Source organism: Trichosurus vulpecula, chromosome 8 (genome assembly GCF_011100635.1).
Source record: "Trichosurus vulpecula isolate mTriVul1 chromosome 8, mTriVul1.pri, whole genome shotgun sequence".
NCBI lineage: Eukaryota > Metazoa > Chordata > Mammalia > Diprotodontia > Phalangeridae > Trichosurus > Trichosurus vulpecula.
The window spans coordinates 185,519,589-185,533,067 of record NC_050580.1 but is presented as its reverse complement, the minus strand read 5'-3'; the positions used below and the strand labels follow the sequence as shown (position 1 = coordinate 185,533,067).

Genomic DNA, 13,479 nt, shown 5'->3' with positions numbered 1-13,479 from the left:
CAGGTCCTTGAATGTTAGACATATAGTCTATTAATGATCTTTATTTGAAACCTTTTCAATATAGTGGAACCTGCCAAAGTTTATGCTCCACTGGCACAACCTCTGAGGAGTTACTTCCATGAGATGATATAAATCAAATTTATTGTTTATACATATACATGATTGCATATACATATGTAATTCAAATTTATGTTTAGCAAATGCATTATTAATTCAGCATTTTCTTCCTAAAACACCACTGTCCTGTATTAGTTTGCAGTATGATTTTATCTGACATTATTTACTAGAGACAGAAATTATTTTCTCATTTCTTTTGGTCTAAGAATAAAGCAAAACAAACCAAAAACTTTGGGAAATTTTTAAATATGGAAAGCAACAACACTATATTCTCCAAAATTAAGTGGGACTTAAGGGTCAAATGATATATTAGGATACAGGATACTTGATTGCTGCCATTCTCCAACTATACCAAGAGTGACATCTCCATTTCTCAGTTTCAGTGTCTGTAAAATGGGGACAATAATGGTGATCACTGAATGGAATTTCTATGAAATTTCCTGCTGGGGGAAAAGCTTTAAACAATGGGGACCCTTTATATCAGTAAAAGCATTCTTATTTACAGTGATTGAATCATACATTTTCCCCCTTGTTCAGCTTAAGATGATGAAAAGGAAGAAGAATGAGTGCCAACCTCCCGCTTCCCAATTTTGGCTTATTTCAACCTCCAAAATCCTATTCAAATTGCCGTTCTGAGACAAATTGCCATTCTCAGACAAATAGAGCATGACTCCCTTTGATAGGAAATAGACCATTAACCTAGATTCCAATAAAACTGTTATTCTCCTCCACCTACAGAAGCCATTAGGACAATGTTGTGTTGCTTCTCTTTCTCTGTTCTTTCCTGTCTTTCTGCAGCCTCGCCAGCAATGAGGGGTTCCACCCCACTTGATGTGGCAGCTTCATCAGTCATGGACAACAATGAATTGGCACTGGGCTTGGAGGAGCCAGACCTTGAGAAGGTAACCACTCTTAGATGGTAATGTGATTTATGCAGCAAAAGCAAGGAAAATGGAACTTAAAATCCTTGAGCATGTAGATGTTTTCACTTTTGTCCTTGTATCCTAAGTACTTAGCACATAGTATGTACGTATTAAATATTTGGTATGTATGAATGAATGAAAAGTAAGCCAAAGAAAGTTCCTTTCAGAAAGCTATGTATCTAAGCAGTCTCAAAAGAAAAATGTGATAGTATTGATATAATAATAGTGGTATGGTAATTCTGACTATATTATTTTTCTAAGTGCACATATCAGAAATATTTGTGTATTTGTATACATAAATCCAATCAGCAAGCACTTGTTGCATACCTATTGGGGTAAATAACACTGAGCTGTCAACTAAGAAATGACAAGAAATTATCTGCTCCCAAAGAATTTCTAGACTAATACAGGGAAGGTTAGACAGATATTTTTATTCAGAATAAATATATGAAGAACATATGCCTATGTAAATGTGATTTATACATACATAGAAATATGGCACTGATGTTCATGTATGTTAAGTTATTTTTCCTCTGATGTAAATAATATTGCAGAGATATAGTCATATCCTTTCCCTTTTCTTCTCTTGTGACCCAGGGGCATTTGCTAAAGGGCTAACTAGGGCTAAAGGTACAGTCTTTGGCTATAAGATTAAACTAATGACCTCGGTTTCATTAGTACCATGCTGTCTTCTAATCAAATGAGCGATCTGGCTAGCGTCCTAAAGACATCAGTTAACTTCACTTTTTGCCAGAAATTATTAATATTACATTTCCAACTTTCATCAGAAATGATCATATCAAGTAGTATTTTAGGGGGTGGGGCTAGGGATCCAATTAATTCCTTTTAAGAAAATAATTGACCCATAGATCAGCCTTCCCCTCTTTTAAAGTTACAAATATAAGCTCTCAGCTGAGAAGAAAGAGGAATTTGGACAAAAAGGGCAAGTCCCCTAGACTTTATATCTAGAGAGTTGAATGACCTATTTTGACTCAGATTGTTATGAAAATTCCTACCACCAATGTATATTATTTTTTCGTTACGAGCTGTGCTTTTCCACAGTGTGTATTCTCAAAAGATTTAACCTTAGTCAAGCTCTACTGTACATAACTCTAAAAGAAAATCAATAACTTAGATTTTTCTGGTCACCAGTAGTGCTAGTAGAAAGATAACAATTCATATTTCCCCTTCTCACCTCAAAAAAAACAGTTAGTAATGGATCTTTAAACAAAGTATTTATTGCAGATATAGTATATTGCTCATAACCTCAATTTAGCCTTTGAAATGACACTGTGCCAAAAAATCAGACAATTCTTATAATGTACCAGGACCTAGGCAGCCTCTTGGAAGATATATGTTAGAAAACCCAGGACACTCCTGCAACAGCTCAGAATAGTTCCATGATGGCATTCTTGCATGGGTTCTGAATAATGGATGATGCTCCTTTCCCGGTCACCAGTGGAATGAAGCAGGGCTGTATGCTTGCTCCCATGCCTCTTAGCAATATTTTCAGGTGCCTTCAATGAGATTAAAAAATGGCATCAAAGTCAGCTACCACACTGATGGTAAATTATTTCACTTGAAAATAAGTTAGTGCTAGATTTTTTCTTAGCAGGTGATTGTATACTTAGTGCAACCTCTGAAGTGCATCTCATATTTTTTTTTGTTTGCAAGAGTATGAACCAATTCTCTGCCACTTTTACTAATTTTGGCCTAACAATTAGTACCAAGAAACCAGAGGTTTTCCACTAGCCAGCCCCACATTATCCATATGTGGAACCATCGGTTATGGTAAATGGACAAATTTTGAATGCTCTGAATAAGTTCACCTACCTTGGCAGTGTATCTTCCAGAAATGTACACATCGATGGTGAGGTTGACACATGCATTGCCAGAGCAAGCTAAATGTTTGGGAGACTCCAAAGGAAAGTATGGGAGAAAGGAAGTATTAAGCTGCCTACCAAACTGAAAGTCTACAGAGCTGTTTTGCTGACCTCATTGTTGTATGCCTGTGAAACCTGGACAAGATACCAGTTCCATGCCAGGAAACTGAATAGCTTCCATTTGAATTGTCTTAGGAAGATTCTGAATATTACCTTGCAAAGATAAAGTACCAGACACTGAGGTCCTTTCTTGAGCTGAATTCCATGCGTTCATACTCTACTGCAGAGAGTGCAACTCTGATGGGCTGGCCACATTGTTTGAGTGCCAAACATACGTTTACCTAAATTACTGTTTTACACAGAATTCACACGAGGCAAGTACTCACACAGAGGTCAGAAGAAGTGATTAAGGACAGTATCAAGGTCTCTGAAGAGCTTTGGAATCGATTGGGAGACGTGGGAGACACTGGCATAGGACCACCCAGCATGGCAGGACCACCCAGCATGGCATGCCCACATCAAAGAAGGTTCTTTGCTTCATGAGCAAAGCAGAATCGCAATAGCTCAGAAAAACATGAGATGCACAAATTTAGAGACATCTCCACTCCAAATGTTCATGTGGACTATTTGTGCCCGATCTGTGGTAGAGCCTTCCAAGCTCATATTGGTTTGATCAGCCACGGTCAGACACACTGACCCCAAAATAGTGATATCATTTTGGTTCTTTTCAAGCACTAAAGAGAACAACCACTCAATTAATATGTTAGAGAAAAATGCAGATTTGCTGGGTTGAAAATGAAAATCTGGAATGGGATTAGGAGTAGCGGGTAGCTGTAGAAACTACCATAGCAGTGGGTATATTTCAAATTATCATAAAGGACTTATTTCCCTCTATGTTTTTAAATGCTAACAGGAATCAGCCTTGCAAAAAATTTTGGACTTGGAGTCCGAAGACTTGGTTTTGAATTAAGACTTTGTCTTATTTCATGCTCTGTGACCTTAGGAAAGTCACCTAATCTTTCTGGCCTCAATTTAATCATCATTATTATTGTTTTGTGAGGCAATCAAGGTTAAGTAACTTGCCCAGGGTCACATAGCTACTAAGTGTCAGGTGTCTGAGGCCAGATTTCAATTCAGATCCTCCTGACTCCAGGGCCAGTGCTCTATCCACTGTACCACCCAGCTGCCCCAATTTCCTCATTATTAAAATAAGTATGTTGGATCATTTTATGGTCATTTTAAGCTATGGGCATTTAGTAATTCTGTGACTGAATGGATTTCAGTCAGTTAGTAACTAGATTTCATGATAGTCCCCTGACAAATTTTCCTCAGGAAGACATTCCAAGGAACAAGAACATGTTACTCTTGTTGATGATCATACAGATACAAATAAGAGCAATTCAGAATGAGACTACTTGCAAGGGTGACTGGATAACTTACTAGTGGCCTCTAGAGTTGCCTTACACTTTATTAATTTTTTCATGGTGTTGATAAGGGATCAGAGGAAGCCTGGGAAATGCCTAGAAAACTAGCAAATTTTATGATGACTTTTTAATCTCCTTTTAGTGGGAATCTGGACAGGAAAAAAAGTTGGGAGGGGGAATTAAAAAGTCCTCCCTATAATATTATACCATGTTTTTGTTGTTCTGGCAATAAAGTCTATTATTTTATTCTTTTCCTCCCAAAAGAGTTCAGTCAGAATTGTAACAATGTCTTTATGACAAGCAAAGGCATAGCGTCTGAAATATCCATAATGCCAAATCTGAGATTCTCTGGATATATTCCCAGTCACTGAAGCTTCTATTAAGTTATAAGAGAGCACAGAGCCTGACATGCTCTGCAAACCTGCTTTGTCTGTTCCTTATATTGCAAACTGAGAATGGTGCATACTTTTGATGGATGACTGGTGTTAATGAAGAAACAGAGTGGGTATGTTTGTGAATCAATGACAATGTCATCATGACATAAACAGAGAGCTACAGAATCCCTTGTAGAGCCCCTCAGCGCCAGCTCCTTTAGATTCCATTAAGAGGTGAATGAACTTCTATATATTATTGTACAGAATCCCTCTTCTTACCTTGCCCTACTTCCTTAGAACCAGAAGGAGACTTGGAAACTGACTGCTGAATAAACAGCTATCTCTTATATTTCTCAGAACTGAATATCAATTATATTTTGATGCAAGGTAACTGAAAGCATCTATTCCTTGATTAGTAATAGTTCTTCTTGGAAGCAAAAATAGTTGTGGCACTTTGATTAAAGCACTTTGAATTTCACATCTAGAATGCTTGGGTCCCCCTCAACCTATGGAAAAGAGAAATTTCTCTAGTTCCTATATTTTCTACAGCTATTTATAGTACTCCCTAGAACCAAATATACATCTAAATATATATTTACCATTTTATCATGCTTTGCAGGTTGTGACATACTTAGCAGGCTGTGGTCTGCAGAGCTGCCCCATGCTCTTGGCCAAGGGATATCCTGACATTGGCTGGAATCCCATTGAAGGGGAGCGTTACTTGTCCTTCCTCCGGTTTGCTGTCTTTGTGAACAGTGAGTCAATCAACAAGTGTTTATTGAGAGACAACCATGCCAAGCCACATGTTGGCAATTCAAAAACAAAGAGGGGGGGAAGGGAAGGAAAAAAAAGAAATTCATACAATAATTTTATTATATATTTAAAAGGAATAGCAAGTTGTACATAATAGATTTGTAGTATCATGCGCAATCATCTTTTTTTTTTACTATACTGTTACAGAAATGCTTGTTTTATTCCATAAATTAAAAATAAAATAAATAAATATGAAAAAGATTTTAAATGGCAAAAAACCCAAAGAGATATTTCCTTCCCTCAAGGAGCTTATTTTCTCTTGGAGTAAACAGTGTATATACCTAAGAATATAAAAATATCTGCAAATAAATAAAAGATAGTTGGGGGGGAAATTAACTTCTAGAGGGATCAAGAAAGGTTTCATGTTGAAGGTGGCATCTGAGCTGAGTTTTCAAGGGGTTTTAAGGTCATAAGTGAGGAGAAAATGCATTCCATTCATGTTAAACAGCTAATGCAAAAACATAGATATGGGATATGGAATGTTGTGCATGAGGAATAGCAAGACCAGTTTGACTAAAACTTAGTGTGTGTAATGAGAATAATGTGTTAATGAGACTAGAAATATAGTTGGTAAAATAGCTTACTGTGTGAGCAAAGAGTGAGACTGGTGTGAGAGATGTCATGGAGAAGAAACAACAGTATTTGGCAACTGTTTGGATTTGTGGGATGAGGGAGAGAGTGGAGTTATGGATAACATAAGAGTTTTGAATGTGGAAGGTTCAAAGGTTAACTAGAAGAATGGTAGCACAATTAACACAAATAGGGAAGTAGTAGGTTTGGGGGAAAATATGAATTCTATTTTGGACATACTCAATTTGAGATTCCTACAGCAAAATTTGAAATGTCCAGTAGGAAGTTAAAGATGTATATCTGGAGCTCAAGGGAGAGGCTAGAGATGGTTATTTAGATTTGGGAGGCAACCTCATAAAGATGATATTTAACACATGTAGAGAGAGAAAAGTGGGCTAAGGACAGAGTTCTGGAAAATCCCTCCCTGATACATACCCACACAGTTATGGGTGATTATATGATTGATGAACTAGTAAAGTAGGCTAAGAAGAAGCAATTATATGAGTAGGAGGAGAACCAAGAAAGTGCAGTGTCACAAAAACCCTAAAATGTGAGAGTTCCCAAAGAGGGTGATATACCATTTCATTGCTTTATAGAGGCTGAGGAAGATGAAGATTGAGGAAAAAAAATCTGATTTAGCAAATAAGAAATCTTTGATGATATCTGGTTTTAATTGGCAATGTGAAAGGCCTCCTATACACATGCCAGCAAAGACCTAAAAGAATGCCAAATAGAGTAACGATTAATAAGGCCTAAGAAAAATGGTGGTAAATTTCTCCATCCAGTCCAAGACTGCACAAGAAAATGGCCAGAAACATTCGAGTATGCTCAGTTATTCCAGGGGAGGCTGAAGCTAGCTTAAGTTCTAATGATCAGGTGCTGAAACTAGCAGTATCTCAGCCCTGGCCTGTCAGAGCAATAAAAGAAGAGAAAGCTAATTCCTATAAGTCACTATTCAAGGGAGTAAAGTAGTGCATGCTTTGGCACACTTAGAGCTGCAGCAAGAGAAAGGGCCAACTCAGTAACTGGCCTCACATCTAGCAAGATCTTTCAGGAGGATTGAGGCCAGAATAATCCCCATTGTGTAACCAGTTCCTGTTAGGGCCACAGCACAGGACAGAACCTACTCCTGATTACAGCTTATATAAAAAGAAGGTAAGCCAAGGCCAGCATGCTGTTGTACCACCAGGATACTGAGGAATAAACCTGGGATTGAAGCACGTCAGGATCTAGTGTCAGCCACCCCCCCTGGAACTTCAGTAGCATTGATAGCTTTAAGATGTTAGAGAGGACAGGACCAAACAGGATCTGCCCACTAAGTGTGGGAGAAGACAAAACATAGCCATCACAAATTCCCAATCCAGAAACTGAGGTGAGAGATATGAACAAACAGAAGAAAACACTGAACACAATGAAGAAATTAAGAAATTTAGAGTATAAATCCCAGAAGAGAATAACTCTGCAGCAAGTACAGGTAGAACCAATAGTAGATGGAATAGATGGAGTGAAAGATTTTTTTAAATTAAAATTAGAATGGAAATCAAATTGGGGTGAGGGGGTGGGAGATTGGAAAAAGAATAATAGTTTAGAATAGTAAATAGAAAACTTTAACCAAGGAAATAGGCAAAAATGATCACTTAACCTTTTTGCTTCAGTTTCTTCAACTGAAAAAAATGGAGAAAATAACAGCACCTAGCTGGCAGGGTTATTGTGAGGATCAAATGATGTAATGTTTGTAAAAGAGCTGAACACAGTGCCTGGCACCTAGTGAGTACTGCATAAATGCTCATTCCCTTCCCTTCCCCGTCCCCCATGTCATGAGGTCAGTCACAAATATATCCTTGTCATCCACATAGGCAGTGCTTAATAAATATTTGCTGACTTGGTGGGGGAGGAGTATTCAAATAGCAGACTCCCTGAAAAAAAAGTGAAATGAATTGAATTCTATAATTCTGTGAGGCAAGAAATAATGGGGGAAAATGTCAGAAGACTGAATTAGACATGTGAAATATGTCAAGGAGAATTCATTTTAAAATCATTGCTCTCCCCAAGAATAAGGACCAAACCAAAACTTCAACACTGTATTTCTCTAAAACTACCCAAAGTTATTGGAACCAGGTGGCAAAGTGAAAACAGAAAGAAGCCACCATTCACATCCTGAGAGAAATTTCAAATTGTCATGGCCAAAATCTAGCATTCCCAAGTCAAGGAATAAAAAATACTGAAAGTAGCCAGAAAGAGAGTTCAAGTACCAAGAAATTAAAGTCCAGATCATATAAAACTATGCCACAATTATTTTAAATGAGAATCTTGATTATGATATTCTAATGGGAAAAATAATTAAGGCATGCCATCTCACTGCGGGTAAGAATAATTTACCTTACAAATTTAATATAATCCTATTGGGGTGATAATGGATTTTTAAAAGAATAGAGGATCTTAAAACATTCCTGATAAAAAGACCAGAGATGGGTAGAATTTTCGAAACACAAAAATAGACAAGAGAAACAGAAAGGTTTTTGGAACATTTTGAAGCAGTTGAGCAATTTGAAGGGGCTAAATGATGATTAAGAAGATCTTATATTTTAATAATGGAAGAAAAGACAAATATCCCTTTAGAATTCCACTGGCTTCAAGAGTCCCAGAAAGAGTTTAAGAAGACAAACATGGGGCTTAGCTATCATTTTGTTTCCTTTTGTTGGTTTTAAAAGAAGAAAGAAAAAGAAAAATGTAATATGCTGAAGTAGAATTAAGAAAGGTGAAGAATTTACCATTTCTCTTAACTAGGTTGCATGAAAAAAGAGTATATGAACACGGAAGTAATTAAAGGAAATGCTCATTCAATTACAGGGAAAAGTAGCCAGCAAAACTATAACAAAATTGATGTGTTTCTTTAACACCTGGACAAATGTAACAAAAAGGGGGAAAGAAGAACGGAATAAACTTTTCTATATCACCTACTATGTACCAAGCACTGCAATAAGGACTTTACAAGTATTCTCATTTGATTCTCACAACAATTCTGCCATGTATGTACTATTATTATCTCCCTTTTATAGTTGAGTAAACTGAGGCAAACACAAATGACTTGCCCAGGGTCACACAGCTAATAAAAGTTTCTATGGGTGGATTTGAGCATAGGCCTTCCAGATTTCAAGTCTGACACTTTATCCACTGTGCCACCTAGCTGCAAAGATAAAGGTATTTTATCTAAAAATATAAATAAGGAATAAGTGAAGGCCCAAGATAAATTTTAGAAAAGTTAGATTTGATAAATCTCTGACAAAGAAAACTGTTTACAAAAATAGGGAAAGAAGGAACCAAACTTCTTTGATTAGACAGATATGCTCCTGATACCTAAAACAGAGATAAAGCAGAGGAAAAAAGCCTATGGACCAATCTCTAATAAATGTTGGTGTAAAAGTATTGGATTATTAGCAAAAACATAAAAAAAGAAAATAATTGTTAAAGGGAGTTTGGAAGGTCAGGTTCACTATTGCACTGTTGATAGAGCTTTGAATCATTCCAACCATTCTGGAAAGCAATTTGGAAATGTACCCCAGAAGTAACTAACTTCTCCATACCCTTTGACCCAATGATGTCTCTACTAGTGTTACATCCCAAAGAAATAAAAAAGAAGGAAAGGAACCATGTGCACAAAAATATTTATAGCAACACTTTTAGCAAAAATATTTAAAGCAAAGAACCAGAAACAGTAGGTGCTCATCAGTTGAGGAGTTCTTGAACAAACTGTGGAATATTGGTATAATATTATGGTACCTTCTAAAATGGCAAAAGTGATGGGTTCACTGGGAGGAAGTGTATGACCTGATGCAGAGCGAAGTGAGCAGAACAGGGAGAACTGTTTTATGTAAAGGAAAACAACTTTGGATGAGTTAGGAACTGTAATAAACACAATATCCAATTAATTACAACTCATGAGCAGAACAGGGAGAACTGTTTTATGTAAAGAAAAACAACTTTGAATGAGTTAGGAACTGTAATAAACAAATGTTCAACTAATTACAACTCAGAAGAGTGATGACTAAGTATGCTTCCTTCCTCTTGGCAGCCAGGTGATGTACTAAAGGTGCAGAATGAAACATAAGTTTTCAGACATGGCCAATGTATGAATTTGTTTTATTTAACTATTTGTTGGTTACAAGGAAAGGCTTTTATTTTTATGGGGGAAAATGATTAGGAAGAATTGGAGAGAGAGAGACCAAAAAGGGGAAAGGATCATCAATAAAACATTTTCTAAACATTTTAAAAATACACAGAAGAGAACAGAAAGAACTTAAAAAGGATAAACAGGGTAGTGTCTGTCATACTATAATGAATTTAATATATACTTCTTAGAAAACAAGTTTCATTTAAAAGGTATTCCGGGTGGTTTTGTATACTTAAAAAAATTAATGACAGATAAATGATGAGGTTCGAGGCCATATTGCACAGGGCTAAGAAACAAGTAAGAGAAGTCAAGTCACTAAGTGTAGATAATTTTTTCTAGTAATTTGACTGTGAAAGGGAGAACAGATATTAAAGGCATGGCAGAATCTAATGAGCAGTTTGGTTTGGTTTGTTTTTCTCAAAATGAGAAAGACTTGGCCCTTTGTATTGGCAGCAATGAAGGAGCCAGTATGTAGGAAGAATGAAATTAGAGTTATAGAGAGTATGATTTTGGAGGCAGTCTGCAAGAGAAGACAGGAGGAAATGTCAGTGAACATACATATAGAGGAGTTGGCCTTAGCTGGGTTGAGTCACCTCTTCATCAGAGACTAAAGCAAAGGAGGAGAAAATCAGTATGAAGTCAAGTCTCTATGCTTTTCAAGTCTAGCCTTGTATTTCCATAATATGTCCATATGCAAAATAAGAATTGTATTGTCTTCCCCTTAACTGCTTCATAAGGATTTGGAAAGAAAAAAATGTTGCTTTCTCAAAATTATTGTTGAAAGGAATTATTTAGAGTCAGGCGAATAAGTGTAAAAGTATATAAAGCTCCCGTAAGGGAAAATACTGCAAGGATCCAAGATATCATTGTTACTGTTAGAGACCAAATCCCATTAAAATGAATTCTAAAGGATCCCTCAAATAATTTTGTCATAAAGGATCTTGGTTGGGGTAGTTATTACTTGAAATAAATGAAACATCTAATGCAGCTTAGAAAGCTTTTTATTCTTCCAACATTTATTGTAGTAGATTTGAGTGAATTTAACTTAGCATATACTTATATAAAGTAGTACTAATTTTTACATGAGCCCTTGGACTCTGAACTAGTAATTATCATGTTTCATTGAAGGATCTCAAAAAATTTTACAAATCTAATTATTAAAGTTTATATGAGATGGGCTCATTTGCTGCCATGATTTTTTTAAAATTCTAAGGTATTCTCAAGTCTGGATCCTCTACTCAACTGCAAATAAGCAAACATTCCAATATTATCTCTCTAATGAATATATAACATTTGTATATTTCTTTTGAATTTATTGTAATGTACTACTTAATTTCTACTCTGATAGTAACATTTTAAAGCCCTTTTTGACCAAACAAAAAACTTTGCTATGTAAAACAATGAAATTAGGAAATTCTAGATAATACTTACTACAAATGTTACTTACAGGGTATCCATTAAGTCATTTTAATCAATATTGTTTCTAAAAGAACTTCTTCCATTTCATTTATTAGTTCTATAAAAATCTTTTGGTTATATTTAACCCAGAAAATAATGACTTTGAGAATCTTATATTTACTCTGTTCTATTATAATTCAATAGAAAAACTTTTTTAGAGTGCTGCAATTTTGCCCTTAGATTACGAGCAAGAAGGGATCTACAATAACAGAAGAAATAATAAATATTTTAGTGAAATTCTAAGAATCAGATTTTGTTGGAAAACTATAACTCAACTAAACATGGCCATTATCATGATGTTGATTTTCAGCCACAAATATGAGCTGCAACTATCTACAACTATTTGCCTTTCAGCAAACCTTCACTGAGTTTAAAAAAAAAAGACAGTCTTATTTTTCTTTTGTTTTCACTTAGTATCTTGAACTATTTCTTGCCTTTGGAGAGGTAAAACTCATTTAAATTCAGAGCAAGGTAATGGAACTATGTCAATGTTTGAATCTTATAATTTTATATAAACAGACTATATTGCTTTATACAAAGACCAAATTTCCCTCTATCATTACAGCCTCTTAATATAGTAAGTTACAGGTTTAATGAAATTTTATATCCCCAAACCAAATAATTAAAAGCTGATTCCTCTGTCATTCTTTTATATGAGGTAGACACGAGTGCTTATTTTCCTTAGGTGAAAGTGTGGAAGAAAATGCTAGTGTTGTTGTCAAGCTTCTTATAAGACGTCCAGAATGCTTTGGACCAGCTCTAAGGGGTGAAGGAGGAAACGGTCTGTTGGCAGCCATGCAAGGAGCTATTAAAATCTCTGAGAACCCAGCCCTCGATCTTCCTTCTCAGGGATATAAGAAAGAAATGTAAGTAAATGGAATTGCCTTTTGTTAAGTGCTTAAAACTTGTGAACTGGCATAGTGATTCCCCTACATACTGTGAATAAAATTGATGACTTATGAAGTATCAGTTGTATCCTAATTAGGAAAATTTTGGCCCTTCAATAGTATAATGAAAACTCTTTACAACCACTTAGTCATCTTCATTTATTCTATCCTGGGACTTGACCCAGGTAATGGGCCTTGCAAATAAGCCTACCACTCTTCTCCTTCCTTAACCACTCTTCATTATACCCACTACTGCACTTGCTTAGAGTGAGTTACATGACTTAGAGTGGAGAAGGTCACTTCAAGGACCACATAGTCATTCACAATGTTTTAGTTAGAGGCCACTTTCCCTAATTTATAATTTCTGTTTTCAAGATGACCTAGGCCAAAGTTAGTCCAATTAATTATTTGTTCGGCTTAAGGCAGTTTGTGTTTGTGGGCTTCATCCTATACTCATAACCTACAAAAATATGTAGCTATTATTAATTCCTATGCCAAAAGTATGAGGATTAGTTAGATAAATGTGTTGAGCCCCATTTAAGGAGGAGGATGTTGAAAATCATAAATTATTGTTAATATAAATTCTTGATTTTCAGAGATTGACTACATAATTAATGAACTAGCTACATTTTCCCCATGTCTGTCCTTTATTTTTTACTGCTAGTCAAAACTTACTCCAGACTGTGGAAATACCACTCCCCTCCCTTGTCAGTTATCCAAAAAGTAGTGAAACTCTTTTTGTTCCTTCTCTTTCTTCAAAAACAGTTTTGAAAATCATAGAATTTCAGAATTGAGAAAAACCTTAAAAATCATTTTTCCAACCATTTCATTTTAGAGATGAGGAATTGTCCACTAGAAA

At 35.8% G+C, this 13,479-nt stretch overlaps 1 protein-coding gene across 1 annotated transcript in view; it reads left to right on the top strand.

Annotated features, from left to right (window-relative positions):
- Nucleotides 1-13,479, top strand: part of RYR3 (ryanodine receptor 3) — a 633,352-nt gene that overhangs the window by 412,792 nt on the left and 207,081 nt on the right. The window contains exons 42-44 of the mRNA XM_036736677.1: nucleotides 916-1,019; nucleotides 5,341-5,476; nucleotides 12,419-12,599. Coding sequence (XP_036592572.1) covers nucleotides 916-1,019; nucleotides 5,341-5,476; nucleotides 12,419-12,599 — 421 coding nt within the window. The remainder of the gene's footprint in view (nucleotides 1-915; nucleotides 1,020-5,340; nucleotides 5,477-12,418; nucleotides 12,600-13,479) is intronic.